This window comes from Dromaius novaehollandiae, chromosome 1 (genome assembly GCF_036370855.1).
Source record: "Dromaius novaehollandiae isolate bDroNov1 chromosome 1, bDroNov1.hap1, whole genome shotgun sequence".
NCBI lineage: Eukaryota > Metazoa > Chordata > Aves > Casuariiformes > Dromaiidae > Dromaius > Dromaius novaehollandiae.
The window spans coordinates 109,388,268-109,407,749 of NC_088098.1; the positions used below are offsets into that span (position 1 = coordinate 109,388,268).

At 37.7% G+C, this 19,482-nt stretch overlaps 1 protein-coding gene and 1 pseudogene across 4 annotated transcripts in view; one reads left to right on the forward strand and one right to left on the reverse strand.

Moving 5' to 3' along the window:
* Positions 1 to 14,562, forward strand: part of LOC112987888 (multidrug resistance-associated protein 1-like) — a 37,464-nt gene extending 22,902 nt beyond the window's left edge. For 3 of the 4 annotated variants that reach the window (XM_026107981.2, XM_064523412.1, XM_026107982.2), the window contains 11 exons: positions 944 to 1,163; positions 1,670 to 1,824; positions 2,897 to 3,052; positions 4,046 to 4,245; positions 5,069 to 5,195; positions 6,637 to 6,738; positions 7,684 to 7,827; positions 9,556 to 9,714; positions 12,238 to 12,404; positions 13,459 to 13,653; positions 14,132 to 14,562. In XM_026107981.2, the coding sequence (XP_025963766.1) occupies positions 944 to 1,163; positions 1,670 to 1,824; positions 2,897 to 3,052; positions 4,046 to 4,245; positions 5,069 to 5,195; positions 6,637 to 6,738; positions 7,684 to 7,827; positions 9,556 to 9,714; positions 12,238 to 12,404; positions 13,459 to 13,653; positions 14,132 to 14,243 (1,737 nt within the window). In that variant the 3' untranslated portion in view covers positions 14,244 to 14,562. The remainder of the gene's footprint in view (positions 1 to 943; positions 1,164 to 1,669; positions 1,825 to 2,896; positions 3,053 to 4,045; positions 4,246 to 5,068; positions 5,196 to 6,636; positions 6,739 to 7,683; positions 7,828 to 9,555; positions 9,715 to 12,237; positions 12,405 to 13,458; positions 13,654 to 14,131) is intronic. The other variant, XM_026107984.2, reaches the window with a different exon arrangement.
* A 1,080-nt stretch (positions 14,563 to 15,642) lies between these two features.
* Positions 15,643 to 19,331, reverse strand: LOC112987900 (tigger transposable element-derived protein 1-like; annotated as a pseudogene).
* Positions 19,332 to 19,482: the final 151 nt, after the last annotated feature.

Here is a 19,482-nt window from a genome sequence, read left to right on the forward strand (position 1 = left end):
TTTATATTAAATCTAGGTCCAGTCTGATTCACATATCTCAGAAGGAACAAACTTAAGAAAGCTTTTACCTCCATTAGAAAAACATTTTGTCTTCCTCACCCTTAGGATTTTTTAAAACCTGTGTACTGGAGCAGAGACATGAATTTTTTCATAGTAATACTGCTGCAGTATTGTTTTATATTAGAAATGCACTTTCTGCTGTCTCCATTAAAAAATCTGCCACTTGCTAGGAAGAGGCAAAAGAACAAGTAAAGCAAAATGTGGAGAGGGCCAAAACTTTATAGGATGCTATAGCCAGATTAGAATTAAGAGCAGTGAGAAAACAGGAATGAGTTTCCAGCAAGAGGACAGAGACAGACACTTGAAGAAAACTAATTTGCAGAAGGGAGACAAAAGAGCCTGTACCAACCAACATTTTCCTCCAGACCCTATAATGAAATCCAAGATTTCTGCTGCTATCAGTTCTTACCTTTCAGGTAACCTAGCTGAGTTTCTCCCTGTTAGTCTGGGACTACACCAAAGATGAGAGTTTTCCTGCTGTCACTAATTTCCTTGGCTCCAGTAGCCCAGAGCAGCAGTTCTAAATTTTCTAGCCCCATTAATGAATGGAATAATATTTCAACCAAACTGCTCAGGTGTTGCACTCTTGCTTTTCATATAGTTTACATATATAGAAGATTTTTTGAAGCTTGGCTCCAAAAAGTATCACAAACAAGCTTGCCTATGATACATATTATTGAAAAGCAGAGAGTAGTGGTGAGAGAGGAAAACTCTTTACAGTATGATTCCATGTACCTAAGTTATCAGACTTCATTAAGAAATTCTTCAGATTTATTCTGAAGAATGTAATGTGTGCAATTCCCATCATATAATCTGTACTTGCCTTCAGCAATGGTAGTGATTTTTAAGAGTAACTCTTTGTGTTCTTTTTTATATATTTTAGATGAAAATGGCAGTTGTTTTGAAATACTTGCAAGCCTTTGACTGGCGATGGGTGTGGCTAACCATAGCTGCTTATTTAGGTCAGAACGCACTAGCTATTGGACAAAATCTGTGGCTTAGCACCTGGACTGCAGAAACAGCAAAAATTAATGATTTCACGGAATGGAAACAGTTGCGAAATTATAAACTTGGTATCTATAGCCTTTTGGGATTCATACAAGGTGAGGATGAGTATTTATGACTAATTTCTCTGCATTTGCAAAGTTTATCTAGCTGAATTTTTATTACTAAAGAAATAATGCTGGTTGTTTCATGAACAGAGTTATATACAACCAAGTATAGTTGTTTAACCTGGGAGAGGAGCAGAAGAGATACTCAGCAATGCAGAAGAAAATGCCATTTAATTTTATGATGCTTCCTGGAATACCCACATCTAACCTAATGAAATTATGCTGGCATCTTGAGGTGGGGGGGGGGGGGGGGGGGGGGGGGGCATCAGTGCTGGTGTATAGTAGCATGTTAGCTTGAGGAACTTAACTGCAGGAAAGACATGCTTATGAATTAGTAAGATGTGCCAACAAAATACAAATATGAACATTTGTAAAACAAAGGTATGAAGTAGAACTATTGGATTGGTCACTGTGCTGGAAGACAGGGACAGAAACAAACTCTTCCTCCTTTCCCTCCTCAGCCATTCATACTGTCTTTTTATTTATTTGTTTACAAGGTCTTCTTGTTTGCTGTGGTGCGTATGTGCTCAACAGAGGATCGCTTTCTGCTTCTCGGGCATTGCATCATCAGATGTTAGACAGTGTATTACACCTTCCTCTTCAGCATTTTGAAACTAATCCAGTAGGTCAGATCATCAACAGATTCACAAAGGTAAAGGGAAAACTGATCCATATTTTTGATATCAAGAAAATGAAGCTTGAGTGACTGCAGATTAAATTCCATTTAGAGTTGAAAAATTAAAAATATCAGAGTAACTGAATGCAGTGTTGAGAAATAGAAAGTTACTTCAGTGCAAAAGAAGTTATAGAACTTGTCTCAAGCCATTTTCTCACAAAAATTATCGAAACATATTGTTAGTAGAAGTTACTTAGACCCCATGATCATCAGGGACCCATTCCTCAAGCACCATTTCTGCAGTATGACAAGTTTACCAGAGCTAAACCTGATCTGTTTTTTTTTAAATGTATTTATATTGCTCATTGATGTTTTATTTCATATCACAATCAAGTGTTATTGCCAAAAGCAGTTAATATATCAAATTCAAGTTTTCAGGGGTTTATTTTCTATTTTGTAGTGCTTTGAATTTAATCAGAATCTTTAACACACAAATGAGTGTTATTAACTGCTTTAATACTTTCCATTATCATCATAAGTAGATTGTTGCACTGCATTACAGACCATTTCAAATACAGTAATTGTTGATAGCTATATTCTCTGAAATAGATTCAAAGGTGGTTGTGTAATACACTGGAAGATGAGTTGATTTAGGTTTGACTTCTAAGTCAAGTCTTTATTCTTTGGTCACAATATATTATAAACTGGGTTTGGGAAAACTTTATAGTGTACAATAAGGGATTAATAATATTTCAGTACATTTCTAAATCATTAACAGAAGCACAAAGAAGAGATAAGAGATGAACTCCCAGTCTGCTTTTCAGTCTAATATGCTTTCTGTAAACTAAATAATATTGGTTTCTTTTTGTCTTCACCCCACCCTGAGTCAATTCTTTGACATACTAAGTCATTTAAAGCTATTGTATCTATTCCAGTATTAGGCAATAACAAAGATCTATTAATATACTTTATTAGGATATTACTGGGTTTTTTTCCTCCAATAACTGTTGCTGAAGATACTTTAGTTTGATCCCATGTTTAAATGATGCTTCCTTGAAGTCTTTAGTGAAATTTACTCAAATATTAATTCTTTTGTGCATTGTTACAGGACTTATTTGTAGTGGACATACGTTTTCATTACTACTTACGAACCTGGTTGAATTGTACACTAGATGTTATTGGAACCATTCTAGTTATCTTATCTGCCTCACCGCTATTTGTAGTAGTAGTTATTCCCCTGGGATACTTGTATTTTACTATCCAAGTAAGTTCATTAAGTTTTTATTAAGATTTCTAGATGTATGTACATGAAATGTGCAAAGCAATCAAGGGTACAAGTACAAATTATTCCTTATCCTGAAAAACTTACAGAACACACCTGAAATTTTTTTCAGAAAAGATCTTCTGGCTCCTTAAAAGGAAATGAGAACTCTTCTTAAGTATTCTCTGTAATGTTCAGGAACTTTTAACAACTTAAATTCTTGTCTTTATATTTTCCTTTTTCTTTGGAAGATAGAGTATTGATACAGATCCCACCAACAAATTTGATGAAGTTATCAGACAAAAATGGGGCATACAGTTAAAAGCTGAAGAATAACCCTGAAACAGCATGTGTAAAAATGTAAAAATGAAATGATGCCTAACTTATCTGTGCTATTTATTGTTTGGAATGTCAGCTACATTACTGAGAAGCCAGATGAGTGTTTGAGAAAGAGTAATGTTTGCATTCCTGTTTCTTGATGCTCAAAGTATGGTCTGTAATTAAGGGAGTCTGGAATAAACTAAGATTGTAGATGAAGGAAAAGAATGTGTGGATTCAGTCTTTGTTAAGAAATTTAAATACAGGAGTCATTACATAAAGAAATAAAAGCTGACTTTCACCTGAGTAAGAAGCAGAGCATTCTGATTTAAAAGCTCACAAAATTTTATTTGGTTGTTACATACTTCTGATGATATGGCACATTCTGTAGAGTTGGAAATAATTTTCTCTTATTTCAGCTTTGCCAGTAATTTACCTAAACTACTATATTGCAGTTATGTCAGCATTGCAATGTTACTATTCCCAGAGCAGACTTTTTTCTGTGTTGTCTGTAAATAACTTTTTTCCTTTTAGATACTTCCAACCTTTTCATATTCAAAATTTACAAGAATAACTTAGAGCTTTAAAAAAATGGAAAAAATGTGGCAAGTGTTTAAAAACATAAAAGAAATTTTAGCAACTTAAAACCTGTCTCTCTTTTCTGTATTGTTTTATTAGCGCTACTACATAGCAAGTTCACGACGGATTCGACGGCTAGCTGGAGCATCACATTCTCCTGTGATCTCCCACTTCAGTGAGACTCTTTTAGGGGGATCAACAATTCGAGCTTTTGGCCACCAGGAAAGATTCATTAGAAAAAATTATGATGTTGTGTATGAGAACTTGGTTTACTTCTACAATAATGTCATCTCAAACAGGTACTTTACAGCAGTTCTGCATCTCTGACTGCAACCTTTCTGTACAATTCCATAGCTAAGTGTTTAGTTACAGTCAGAGTAAACCCCCTGAGAAATGCAAGAGAGGACAAGAGCAATTTATCCATCACTCTTTGTAATGAATGCATAGATTATGTTTAAGCACTGGGACGAATTCTTCTTTACATACCAGAAACTAGCAAATTTATGGAAAATGTGCGTGCACTGTCTAGGATGAGAACGTTTCCAAAAACATAAAGGTTTACAGCTAGTTCCTGGACATGGACTACATTTCAACCAACAGTTCCTCTTACAAATTTATGACAAATCTAATTTGTATTTCAGTAGTTCATGTGAAAGTAACTTGGTGTCTGTACCTACAGTATAGATATCTCTTGAGAGTTAAATCCCAAGTCTGAGGAAATAAGTGCATTTCCCCTTCCTACTTTATCATGCAGTGCATTGAATCACATGCAGTTACAGGCAGAGGTTAGTAAAGAGGGTATTTTCCATTCTGATTTTCATTCATATACCTAAATCTTTTTAAGGTAGGAAGAGTAGGAAAGCAGTGTGACTAATGAAAGGCAGACTGGCCAGGATTCGAAAGACCTGCATTTTTTTCCTTAGCTGTGCTAGTAATTCACAAATTACTTTAGATCTGTCATATTCCCTCCCCAATCCCTCAGTAAAATGGGAATGGTAATTCTCATTTTGTAAAGCAGGTTGAGAGACTGATCTCAAAGAGTCTTTATATTCACTGTTTGTTCACTATACCGTAAAAAATTCTGTATGAAATTCAATTTTTCCCTGCCTTGATTTACTACAGGTGGCTATCTGTCAGGCTTGAATTTCTAGGCAGTTTAATGGTGTTCTTTGCTGCACTGTTTGTAATACTGGCTGGAAATACAGTGAATTCTTCTACAGTGGGTTTATCCATATCATATGCTCTAAATGTAAGTAATGGTGTTTTGGTAAGCTTTGGTGTTCCTACTCTGTTACATATGAAAAGGGAAGAATACATGTGACAAAGTTGAGAAGATGAATATATACATCAGTGACATCAGTGAAATTGAATCCCATGGGCAGAAGAGAATTTTTTTTTTTTTAATTCCATTAATTCCAGGAAGCTTAATAAGTATTCTTTCATTTAAATTCAGAAGTAGATAAATAATTACTTACTAAAACATGCTTAAAAAGATTAATCAAACTCGATGTGGTTTACTTTTAAGTGTTTTATTAAATCAGTAACAGGAAATAAGTTTGATCATGTTCAAATGTCATTCATATTTGATTTCTTGTTCTTGCTAACTTACCTAATGATGTGTGGGAATGCTTGTTTTAAAGTTTACTAGAGTCATTTACTTTGGCATCACGCCTGCAACAGTAATATGTGAGAGCTGCATTTGGAAGGTGTCCTGTAATAAGGTAGGATTTACTGGTGAACAGCTAATTAAAATATGGCTTAAATATCATATACACAAAAAATAAGCATCCAAAGTTTCTTTAATCTCGGGAGCCTAGTGGTGGCCAGATTCCCACTATGGTATGTGCTTAACAAACACTATTGGCAGATATTAACTAATAGATATTTAAAACAAGATTTGCCAGGCAGTAGTAGTGGCATATCCACATCACTCCCAACTCACAAGAGTTCCATTTTCCATTATTCAGAGACAGAACAATCTCATTTGTATCACTGAATATTCAGTGATGGCAATCACAGGTACTGCAGGATTTTTCACCTTCCTCTGTTTAATGTCAAGTTGACACCATTCTTTGTTTGGTAACCTATAGCATCTCAAAACAGTTCACTCTTAAGTGTTCTTTCGGCTCACTTTTTTTCCTTTTGAAGTGTGAATATTTAACCACAGAACTGTTACTACTCCACTCTACTGAAGTGATGCCACTTCTGTCTGCAGAAGCATATTCAATGCTTGAAAATGAAAATTTTGGCAGACATGATAGACCAGATTAATACCTATATTCTAGATTCTTTGTTCTGTGTTGCTAGCTTACTTTATCTAGGCAATAGGACAATAATGTATCCACAAGATGGGCCATATATGACCTTCCTTTCAACATATTGTACAATTGCAGGGCACTTTATGTTGATCCTGAAGTATTTTCAGATCTGTGGAGGTGTTACGTTGGTGAAAAGTACAATAGCCACTGGGCAGTCTTGACAGGAGACAAGTGCTCAGAGCAACATTGAGATCAGTGGTTCCTGAATGATAGTTCATTTGGCAGGCCATAATTTTCTGTATACTTTTTGGCTTCTGTGGTTAAGCATCCAGTCCTATGAATTGATTAAATTCAAGGTAAGTTTTGAAATTCACTATTCTGTGTTCTACTAGAGTCAATTTTTTACGTTCTACAATGCAATTTTTTCCTCAGGTAATTCAGAGTCTAAATTTTTGGGTGCGTAAAGCGTGTGAAATTGAGACCAATGCAGTTTCAATTGAAAGAGTTTGTGAATATGCAAAAATGGATAAAGAGGTGAGCATTCTTTTTGAGAAGGTAAATAAAATACTTAATTTGCATGCATAGAAAATTACTAACGTGTATTGAATTTAATATTAGTGAGTGGTAATAGCAGGTTATAATTTGCTATTACATACTTTCTCAAAGTTTTTACATGAGAATGCTATGTAGCTTCTTAAATACATTTATTGTACTTGCAGTTTTATTTCTGTTTCGACAAATACATTTCTTGGCATCCTTCTTAGCAGTCACTTTTGTAATAAGACTAAGCTAGCCACAGCTCAGATGAACTCTCTTGGATACTTGCAATCAAGAGGAACATTTTAAGGGGGGAAGACAGGGAAGAGAGGCCTGCCAGACCCCTCAGTATTATTAACCTCAAGGCTGGAGAGACTTTTCTTTCAAAGCAATTGGCCTTGGTTATTGTGCTTTTCTGAGAGTAACACCTGTGTCAAGTACAGAGGCGAAGAGCCTTGGTCTGTCTCAAACATATCCCTCTTCTATCTCTTCATTCTCTTTTACCCTTCCCAGTTTTTCCTGTTTCTTTACCTTTGTTCAGATCTTTCTATTCTCTCTTTCTCTACTTTTTGGGGAAAAAAAAAGTTTCTTGTAAATTATGCATTTTAAATGTCTGAGAGGTTAGGCATCTGATGACATTCAGTTCCAGGCCTGTGAACAGATACCAGACTATTAGCAACTACCCAGTTAAACTCAGCTGACTTTTAAAATGAATATATATGATGTTGGTTTCTGAGGGGAAAAAAAAAAAAAAGATCAGTTTGAATGTTGTTGCCACACAGTGTCCATTAAAATAATTGACTTCTCCCTCTCTTGTATTTCATTGGAATTATTCTAAGCCTGCTTGGATTTTTAGAGTTGCATATTATTTTCTTAGTGTTTTTAGTTGACTTTTAACATTTTTGCTGTCATTTACTGAAACACCAATGATTTTAATTCCAGGAACCCTGGATTATGTCGAAAAGGCCACCTGTGGGATGGCCCGATAGAGGCATAGTAGAGTTTATTAACTACAAGGCTCAGTACAGAAAAGATCTTGGTTTAGCCCTGAACGGTGTATCTTTCCAGACACGGAGTAAAGAGAAGGTATTGCATATAATAGGAAATAAATCAGACATAAAAACTTCTGTTCCTCAACTTTCTACTTCAAAAAGATTCCATATGAGAAGACTCCAATACTATATTCAGAAAGATTATGTTGAACAAGGAAGATGTTAAGTGAAGGTGACAGAAAGACAAATGGGAAGAGGAAAAGTGTTTTCTTCTACTCACTGTAAGAAACTGGGATAATGTTTTATTCCCCCCCCACACACTGACTGGGGAAGAATCTCTTCGAATCTGAGATAAGTGTTTACTTAACTTTCAGTCAGTTGGAAAAAAAATGCATAGGGGAGAGGTGTTACCAAAAATGCTTTTTAGAATTTTCACTACATAATGATCAAGAAAATCAAAGTTTGAAGAATTCTTCCTGGGTAGAAATACAGCTTCATAAGCTCTCTGATTTGCTATTTTAGAATTGGTCATGTAGTGGCTGGAAAAAGCAGAGCCTACATTTGACATTACAGGAGACCAGATAGCTATGGAGTGCTATGGAGTGACATAGGTCCATTGATGTAGGATCATAAGAATGGAAGGGACCAGTTGAGTCAGAATGCTGTCCCTTGGTATCAAAGGTACCCATATCATACGAACTTGTCTTTCTTGACCTTGTCAGACTCTAATGTCTTTTTGCCTGTATTACTCTAACTGTAGTAGTATTCCTGACCTTCTCTGCACTAACAGTTAGAAGTTTTTTTGCTAGTTCACAGCCAGCTTATACCTTTTGGTCTTTCAGTAATGCTCCACTAATTTATACTGACCCCATGGTTAAACAGATTTATAATGACTGTCTTTAAATTCCAGTTAGTACTTTAGACTGATTGTCCTGTGATAGATAAAATACCTCACACTGAGCTGATGTAGCCAAGTCATTTTTAAGAACAAAATGGAAAAAGAGCCTGCTGTGTTTGTTTATGCCAGGCTACTGCATGTTTTAAGATGAGGCTGAAACTAAGTTATTTTCTGAGCCTTAGTGGCTGCAGAGGTGAGGATGGTACAACATCATGGGCAAGTGAGGCTATTTGTGAGAATGGCAGCTCAACAGTGTTAGATAGTGTTAGAGAGTGGCAGCTTAACAGTGTTAGATAAGGGGAAATGTGGACTGGTCTCAGTTCCATGCTGCTTTAGGGCCTGTATGAAAAAGTGACCTTTAGACTCTGTGATCCTAAGGTAATACTTCTGAGGAGAGCTTTCCTCTCAGAAAAGTGGATAGTCACATTACCGATTAGATTTTCCAACTGAATTTGGCAGTTTTAAGGAGGATCCAAATTTGAAATTCAGCTTGTTGTCGATTTTGTTGAATATTTATTTAGAGAAATACGCTGCCAGATTAGTGCTGATGAGCTTTGGATTTGGGATCAAGGAACACAGCATGAGACCTTGTTGGAAGTCATTGATTTGAGCTCAAGAGTGCTAGACAAAAGAAGGGGGAAAAGGAAGGGCCTCCCTCCGAACCAGGCATAAGCTGTACAGCTTCTGAGGGAGAACTGTGATTGTAAGTCAAGTAGTCCAAAGGTGAATTTTAAACAAACAGTCCTATATTCCAAGTTTTTTAACATAGTTTATCCACATATAATATTGCATGTCAGTTAAAAAAAAAAAAAAAAAAAAAAAAAGTTTCGAACACAAAGTTGAAACTGAACTTACAAATCATTTTTCATGTACAACACATAGTATAGGACGTTATAGTCTTTATCAGAAATTTTTCTGTTCCAGGTTGGAATCGTTGGAAGAACAGGAGCTGGTAAATCAACACTCACAAATTGCTTGTTTAGAGTACTAGAAGGATCTGGAGGCAAAATAATTATTGACGGAATTGATATATCCACTATTGGACTCCATGACCTACGTGGAAATCTTAACATTATTCCACAGGTGAGATCTGTTTTAAGAGATAGCTATTATGCTGTGGACTGACGCAAAACATTTAACATTTTGTGAGAAATTTTAAGTCCAAAGGTTGCCAAGAGGCAGGGGCATAAAACTCAAATAGTATTTTACTGATCTTTGAAAACAGATTCTGTACTGGCCTATCAGGTTTTAGAAGCAAACAGTTGAGAGTCTTAGCTTTTTGATTAGACTAAATCTTAAGTAGTGCTGGCATAATGCTATCCTGAAAAAGTCACATCTGTGTGTTGCCATTAATGTGGAAGAAGCCTTGAAACAGGTGAGACCACAGTGTTACATCAGGTCTTACTAGGCCAGGTTTAGTTCGAGTCTTAGCTATAACAATTCATGCATTTTCCAGAATCTGCAGTCGTATAGCTATATATGATGTTTTCAGGTCTTACCTGGAGGCAACGATATTTAAAAATAACTATATGAGTCTCTGAAGAATTTAGGGAATAAAGTGATGAATAGATTACCTGAGTCATGTATTTAAGTTAATCCATTATAGTATGTCATGTTGTCCCTGCTTACTTCCAAACAGGGCAGAAAACTTGAGATCAGTTCACATATCATTAGGATTGTTGTTATGCTGCTAATCTGACTTGCTTTTGAAATACCCTAATAGAAAGTAAAACCTAGAACACAAATTTAATGGTCACCTAGAGAGACTTTTCACATGTTTCTCCGAGTGCTGCTACTACATCTATATCTGTATGGGTGATGTTGATGCAACTTATATTAAGTTTATATGACTCTTTCCACAGAAAGTTCTGTTTTCTTTTAACTTTTCTGAACTTTTAACCCTGTTAATGTATTTCCTGTGTCTCTACCGTAGACTGTGCAGGGAGAGGAGGCTTGGGGAAGAATATTTAAACCAAAACAGTTTGAGTGTTTCAAAGAATGGGTTGTTTAGGAAGAAAAATACTTTATCCCTCAAAATTCTTGGATGCTCTTCCTTTGAGAAATGTATATGCAGAAGGAAAGGATAAATTTACAGTTGTCATGGTATAACTTTGGGGTCAGAAATAAAAATATTAACCTGAATTTAGTTATGCTGCAAGATTGCAAAATACAGCAATTCGCACATGCTCAACAGTAACATTTTTCTTTAATCATCTAATTGTTTAAGAATCTGCACAACACTTGCAGCAATTGTAAGCTATACAGTTTTTCTTAACTGCAGTTGCAAGTGTGTTTTAGTGTGAATAGTGTTTATTGGATCCAGATCAAGGCAACTAAACTGAGAGCAGGTACAGAAAAGTTGAGTCAACCAGCAAGCTGGGAACAGATAATGAAACCAGAACAACTGGAAGGGTGGAAAATGGAGAATAGAGTTTATGGCGAGTAGATGGAGTCCAGAGTGTGAAACTGGGTAGGCAAGGAGAGTCGAACTGGATGAAGAGGAAAGTCTGGAACAGAAAAAAGGGCAAGGCTAGATGCCAGAGCTTTCAGCATGCACATACTTATTCAGATCCTGTAATATAATCAAATATATGTCATACACTTTTGAACAATCATAATAAAGTATAGATTGATGAGTTACCTTTATGATGATCTAATGCAAGTAACATGAAGGTTAAATTAAGAATGTGCACAAGATCTCACACCATTGTAACTTAGTCCTTTTTAGTCACCTATCTATCTTAAAATTATCACTGTTCCTCTTGCATGTAACTTGCTAGCAGACATTACTAGCTTTTTACGGTCTACACATTGGGTTACAACCCCCTATTACTGCCCTTTGTCAAGATGTCTGTTCAGTGCCTCAAAAAATAGCAGTTCTGTTTATAATGTGTGCAGATGTTCATATGTTGCTGAGCAGTGACGTTTTAAATTCATCTTCTTAAGAAAAAAGCGTTTTGTGTGTACACACAAAGGTGTTCAAATGTGATTAAGACTGTAGACACAAGCTTTCACTAGTTAGGAAGTGCCCCATATCTTCATTTGTGCCTCAACTGGGCATTTACTAGTCTACGTGTACTTTTCCAGACATTTCTTGCTTTATTTGGTAAACAGAAGCAAGTGATGCTCATTGAATAAACATTTATAAAATAATTGGTCTTGTTCTCATTGTTGAATATGTTACCTTTCCCATAGGAAACTAAGAAAATCTGACTTAAAATCATAGCCTTCTAATTTTTCGTAATAGTGCTTATCAATGTTGTACCCAGTATCCAGCTTCGTAAACTTGCCGATACTAATATTTTCATATGTTGTCTCAGTTACCAGATGCTGGGCAGATCTCCAGTCAGCCCTTGAACTGGTAGCACAGAATATGTATGAGAAATCTTTTGCTGTACACTTTTCATACTGATAAAGAACAGAGCAGGTTGAGACCCCCATGTGATTTCATCTTTTCATCCACCAGCTTCAAAATACTACAATTTCTCTTGCAAAGCTTCATTTCCAAAGTGATTTGTTCCAGTTCCCTGAGTTAATGTAAGGATTTATGGCAGATTTCTTCAGGTTTGTGTTGGAATTGTGTACTCAAATTTTGCTCTTATTTAGGACCCCATCTTGTTTTCTGGGACATTGCAGTCAAATTTGGATCCACTTGGAAAACATTCTGATCTGGAACTGTGGGAGGCACTGGAACTGTGTGACTTAAAAGATTTTGTTCAGTCACTCCCAAAGAAGCTCCTTCATGAGATTTCAGAAGGTGGTGAAAACCTCAGGTATACCAAGCAGCAAGTTCTCTTGCACTATTTCCTGATTGTGCAAAACTATGTCTTACTTCAGGACAATTTGCTTCAGAAAATACTGGTATAAAAATGACACTCCTCCCTTCATTCTAAGTAGAAGTATTCTGGTAGTAAGAGTTTCTTTGAGGTGGCCACCTGATAACAACTGTGCAATGTCCTATGGCCAGAGCTATGTGGGAGGCTAGGGAAGTGGACCCTTCTGGGCTCAAGTGCCTAAGTGGTGGGCAAGTGTGTGAGGGGCATTCATACACCAGTTGATAATATTTGGGTAGAATAAGTGGTGCCTTATAAACAACTGGAAAGAAGGCAAAATTACAAAGAGCTTGTTCCTTTGCCTTATTTGCTTAAGCAAAGCAACTCAGTTTTTCCCTCTAGAGCAACTTGACCACATAGATATGTGGGGAAGGAGACACTTGACATAGAAGGACTCTAAACTGTAGGAGACACACATACTGGAGCTTTCAGCAGCAAAGGGGCAGACCAGAATTTAACAGTGTAAGAATATTGTAATAGTAATTATGAGAGTTTAAGTATACCAGACTATGTTGAATATTAACTTGAATTTTTAGGACAGATCACTTTCAGGAAGCAGTTTCTAGGAGGCATACACCAAAGTAAACATTCGTAAGAATATCAAAACTCTTATCTTGAACATCACGTATTTAAGAAGTGGTTTAGCTATCAGTCTGGATTATTCAGTCCCCAGTATAATGTGATTATAGAAGTTGAGGGCAAGACCAGATTTATGCTATGAAGTTCTGTAAGTATAAATTGTTTTTTAAAAGTCACGTCTTAACTATTATTGGTATGCTGAGCAAGAAAAAAAAAACTTCCAAAATGAGATGAATATACACGTAAAAAGATGGGTGAAGTATGAAGCGTGGTTAATGAAGACAGAACAGATACACTCCCTCCTAGTTCCAGCTTTACATCAACTCAAATGCCTGCGATTTAGTAGCGAGGAAAAAAATTGTTCTCCCCTTCCTCAAAATGCCTGACCTGATCTTCTCAAATGTATTTTTAACAGTGTTGGGCAGAGGCAGCTTGTCTGTCTTGCACGTGTTTTGCTACGAAAGACAAAAATCCTGGTCTTAGATGAGGCGACAGCTTCTGTTGATACAGAAACAGATAACTTGGTGCAGGCCACCATCAGAAGAGAGTTTTACAACTGCACAATACTAACTATAGCCCACAGGTTGCATACAATCATGGATTCAGAGAGGTAAGTTTTGATAGACCATTTTAAAAATACATGGTTTCCTTCAAACACATCAGTTTTCAGACCTGCTAAATTTGACAGCCCTAACACTTTTTTTACCTTAGTGTCTTTGTACCCATACAATCCAAGGTATCATGAAAGATCTGTGCATGATATTAAATACTGCTAAGCTGTGTTTTGCTTCTGTTCTAATTACAGAAGGGATTTAACCTTTTTCCCCCTAAGGTACACTAAAATCATATAACTCACTAGAATAAATAGACTACACTACAGAATTTTCACCAACTGAGCAAAAAATCCATTTTCAAAAGGTTTTTTAAATGTAGAAATTCTTAGCTTTAGGAACAGATGAATTAATTACCTAATGCAGAGAGATTTCTTCTAAATAAGAGTTCCAGTTAACAGATACCTGTAGTAGGACTGGAAAATACGGTTGAATAGCTCATTTTTCCTCTCTCATTTTTCTACTTTTGCATTGTAGAGTGCTTGTTCTGGACGCAGGAAGAATTCTAGAATTTGATACACCGCATAATCTGTTACAACAGCAAGGTACTTTTTCTGAAATGGTTGCAGAGGCTGAGATAACAAGATAAAGGAACCTAGTGAATGAATTCTTAATAAAGATAAGATTTCTTTACTCCAATAAACACTCTAGGGATATGTGGTATTCCTGATGTTATAAAACAAACTAGCTGCCTTGAAAGCTCCTCCCATTGCAATTTACTACAGCTAAAATTTGTATATATTGATCAGATTTCTTAAAATAACTTTTCTTTTTTATTTTTTTATACAAACCACTTACTTTGATCATACTGGCACTGGAATAATATATTGAAACAATGATTTTCATGGCATGTTTTAAATGTTGCACTAGCAAAGACAGACCAAAAATAAATCTTGCTGTTCACACAAGTCACTAGTCTCTATCCTTGTTTTTAATTAAAAAAGGGTGCATAATTAAATTGCTCAGACATTATGCTGATTGATTTAGTTCATACATTCTTATCATGAACTTACTTATAAAAACCAAAAATGCTTATTTTATAGACACACAGGCTGATATCTCTTGGTGCTGATTTTTAGGACATGCATAATTGCATGTATATTTTGGTGATTATTGAGGCCATATACTTGCTACTTAAAGCTAATTTTCCTTTTAACCTGGTGATTTCAAAAGTAACTGAAAACACTTATGTATCCCATTGAGCATTGCAAAGTCACATCGTGAAAAAATCCCAGAAGTCGTCAGCTGCTGACATCTTCTTGCTAGTAGATTTTAGTGCAAATCTTAACACTAATTAGAGTAGCAGGACAGGTATGCACATTTACTGGCAGTGTCAGTTAAACATATACTTTTGTAGGCCACATAACTATTAATTTCCATTTTTATTACAGCTACTAAATCTATTCAAATATAATACCAACTTAATCAATGCAATATCTTAAAAAATAAGAGAAGATTCCCATAAACTTCTTTGAAAAAAATCTGCTAAGTATGTGAATTGAGCATCAGACTACAGCCCTGTTTCATTACTGCAACGCTGACACCCGAGTAGGATCTTATTTTCTTACCTCATAGGCAAGTACACCATGTATGCAGTTTTAGAAAGGTGGAAAAAAAAATGATGGAGACTTCAGAAGAGATTTCCCCCAAATGTGATTCTAACACTGTGAAGGTAATGATTAGCTTAATTACAGCAGTGAGAAGGGCTTGTTTACTTGGTTCTCTATCCATTCCTGAAGGTTAAAAAGAAACTGTGCCTTCCTACATTAAAGAGAGAGCACAGGCATACCTCGGAGATATTGCGGGTTCACTTCCAGACAACTGCAATGAAGCGAATATTGCAATAAAGCGAGTCACAGATTTTTTGGTTTCCCAGTGCATATAAAAGTTATGTTTACACTATACTGTAGTCTATTAAGTGTGCAATAGCATTATGTCTAACAAAACCAATGTACATACCTTAATTTAAAAAATACTTTATTGCTAAAAAACATTAACCATCATCTGAGCCTTCAGCGAGTCGTAATCTTTTTTGCTGATGGAGGGTCTTGCCTCGATGTTTATGGCTGCTGACTGGTCAGGGTGGTGATTGCTGAAGGCTGGGGTGGCTGCAGCAGTTTCTTAAAATAAGACAACAATGAATTTTGACATGTCTATTGATTCTTCCTTTCACGAAGGATTTCTCTGTAGCATGCGATGCTGTTTAATGGCATTTTACCCACAGTAGAACTTCTTTCAAAATTGGAGTCAATCCTCTCAAACCCTGCCACTGTTTTATCAACTAAGTTTATGTAATGTTCTAAATCCTTTGTTGTCATTTCAACAGTGTTCACAGCATCTCCACCAGGAGTAGATTCCATCTCAAGAAACCACTTTCTTTGCTCATCCATAAGAAGCAACTCCTCATCCATTCACGTTTTATCATTAGATTGCAGCAACTCAGTCACATCTTCAGGCTCCACTTCTAATTCTAGTTCTCTTGCTATTTCCATGACATCCGCAGTTACTTCCTGCGCTGAAGTCTCAAATGCCTCAAAGTTATCCATGAGGGTTGGAATCAACTTCTTCCAAACTCCCATTAATGTTGATATTTTGACCTCCTCCCACGAGTCATGAATGTTCTTAATGGCATCTAGAATGGTGAATCCTTTTCAGAAGGTTTTCGGTTTACTTTGCCCAGATCCATCAGAGGAATCACTATCTATGGCAGCTATAGCCTTACGAAACATATTTCTTAAATAATGACTTGAAAGTCGAAATTACTCCTTGATCCACAGGCTGCAGAATGGATGTTGTATTAGCAGGCATGAAAACAACATTAATCTCATTGTACATTTCCATCAGAGCTCTTGGGTGGCCACGTGCATTGTCAATGAGCAGTAATCTTTTGAAAGGAATCTTTTTTTCCTGAGCAGTAGGTCTCAACAGTGGGCTTAAAATATTCGGTATACCATGTTGTAAACAGATGTGCTGTTATCCAGGCTTTGTTCTTCCATTTATAGAGCACAGGCAGAGTAGATTTAGCATAATTCTCAAGGGCACGAGGATTTTCAGAATGGTAAATGAGCACTGGCTTCAACCTAAAGTCACCAGCTGCATTAGCCCCTAACAAGAGAGTCAGCCTGTCCTTTGCAGCTTTGAAGCCAGGCAATGACTTCTCCGCTCTAGCTATGAAAGTCCTAGAGGGCATCTTCTTCCAATATAAGGCTGTTTTGTCTACACTGAAAAAAAAAAAATCTCTTCTTTAGTGTAGCCACCTTCATCAATTATCTTAGCTAGATCTTCCGGATAACTTGCTGCAGCTTCTGCATCAGCACTTGCTGCTTCACGTTGCACTTTTATGTTATGGAGATGGCTTCTTTCCTTAAACCTCATGAACCAACCTCTGCTACCTTCAGACTTTTCTTCTGCAGCTTCCTCGCCTCTCTCAGCCTTCACAGAATTGAAGAGTTAGGGCCTTGCTCTGGATTAGACTTTGGCTTAAGGGAATGTTGTGGCTGGTTTGATCCTCTATCCAGACCACTAAAACTTTCTCCATATCAGCAATAAGGCTGTTTCGCTTTCTTATCATATGTGTGTTCACTGGAGGAGCACTTTTAATTTCCTTCAAGAACTTTTCTTTTGCATTCACAACTTGGCTAACTGTTTGGCACAAGAGACCCAGCTTTTGGCCTGTCTCGGCTTTCGACATGCCTTCCTCATTAAGGTTAATCATTTCTAGCTTTTGATTTAAAGTGAGAGACACGCGACTCTTCCTTTCACTTGAATACTTACAGGCCATTGTAGGGTTATTAATTGGCCTAATTTCAATATTGTTGTGTCTCAGGGAATAGGGAGGCCTGAGGAGAGTGAGAGAGACAGGGGAGCAGCCGGTTGGTGGAGCAGTCAGAACACTCACAACATTTATCAATTAAGTTTGCCATCTTATATGGGTGCAGTTTGTGGCGCCCAAAACAATTACAGTAGTAATATCAAAGATCACAGATCACCACAGCAGATACAATGAAAAAGTTTGAAATGTTGTGAGAATTACCAAAATGTGACACAGAGACACGAAGCAAGGACACGCTGTTGGAAAAATGGCGCCAACAGACTTGTTCAATGCAGGGGTTGCCACAAACCTCTTCACCTGGTCTCCATCCTTATGCACCTTTATACTCCCCACCAAACCCACCCTTTCCTGGAAGCATGCCAGGAGAAGCTGTAAAAGGCTGAAGCAGGTACTATTCCTAAACTGATTAATATGGTTTAGACTTAAGGCTAGGGAGAGTAAAGACTTTAGTACCTCAGACAGCAACCCCTTTTGCAAAGTTCAGAGAAAATAAGCTGAGGGCTAGCATCAGCACGTGGTAATTTTGGCTTGTTTTTTGTTTTGTTTTTTTTTTTCTTTTTCCCATGTCTCAAAGGAGAGTTTTCTTTGCTTACTGGTGGGCTAACATAGCCTTATGGCATTGGATTACCCTCAGCACACACAGCTGGGGAAAGCTGCAGGCTCTGAACATGGCAAAGTACAACAAAAAAAAGCAAAAGGTTAGTATCAGCAAAAGCTAGCTAGCTATTCCTTCTCTTTTGGCAAGCTGAAGTCCTCACGTAAGGGTGTACTTTGAAAACAGGGAGCACAGCAGAGGCAGAATCAGTGTGATGATATGCTCCTGCTACATTTTCATGCAGCAATAGCTTTCCAAACTCATGTGAGTAGCAGGCTTAGGGCAGAAGAAAGCAATTTAGTAGTAAGACTAACACACAGGATCTGCAACTTCTGTTCCCTCACGCCCCATGTAAGATGATGTGCACATAGGGAGTTACACTTGCTGTAAGAAATAAAGTGGGCCCATTTGGCTGCCTCAAGCCCAACATTCATTCATGCTTTGCAGTACCTGACAACCCACCTAACACAATGGCAGCAATACATAACCAGCTAACTTCCTTCGCAGTGAAGGCAAAACTATGTTGTAGCCCTGCAGGCCAGCCCAGCACTTACCTCACCTTTCCTGCTCTTCCTCCTCCAAAACGTAACTCTGCTGTGCTTCCAGGGCATTTGAGGCTCCACCACAATGAGAGCAACATGAGGCCTGGCAGTGGGTCCCAGCCTCATCCTGTGGGATTGCCCTCAGGCACCAACCACCTGGGAAAGGCTCTGCTCCAAATAGGGCACTGCTGACTGAGACAGAAGGTGCAAGGGAGCGCAAGTGTGGAAAAGCACAGCTTGGGGCTGCTCCTAAAGGGCCCAACAGCTCATGCCCTTGAGGGGTTCCTGCCTAGTCCCCTTCCCAGCTAGGCTGCTTGGGTTAGGGAAAGGAAGGGTGGGACAGTGCAGGCTATCAGGGCTGAGCCTCAGGTGACCACTAGGCTCTGATGGGCCCCGTGCTTCAGTTTTCTTTTTCACAAGGAGCAATACAGAACAGCACCTTCTCATGCCATGCTTTGGCTTCCTTTCTCACAGCATTCAAAACCTCACAGGCAAGATCTTCTCCAGCTCTCCCAATCCTGTTCCACCCCTTACTCCACATTTTCCTGGCAGCATCACAGGGGCAACTGGAAATAGCTGAGGGCAGCCCCTCTTTTCCCTCACAGGAACCTGCCAAAGCCCACATGCTTTCAGCCTCTCCATCCTTTCACTTGACCATCCAGATGTACCCCCTCCCTACCTGGTGACCTTACCAGACTTTCAGTGCTCTGCTCCTTCCTTTTCCAACCCACAACCCCACCTCTACCCCAGCAACTTTGGAGACCATTTGCATGTCACTTGACCCCCACAATATAAAAGCCTGATTGCTAACCCTAAGACCAGCCCAAGCCTCCCGTAACAGCCAGCAGTCACCTATGAC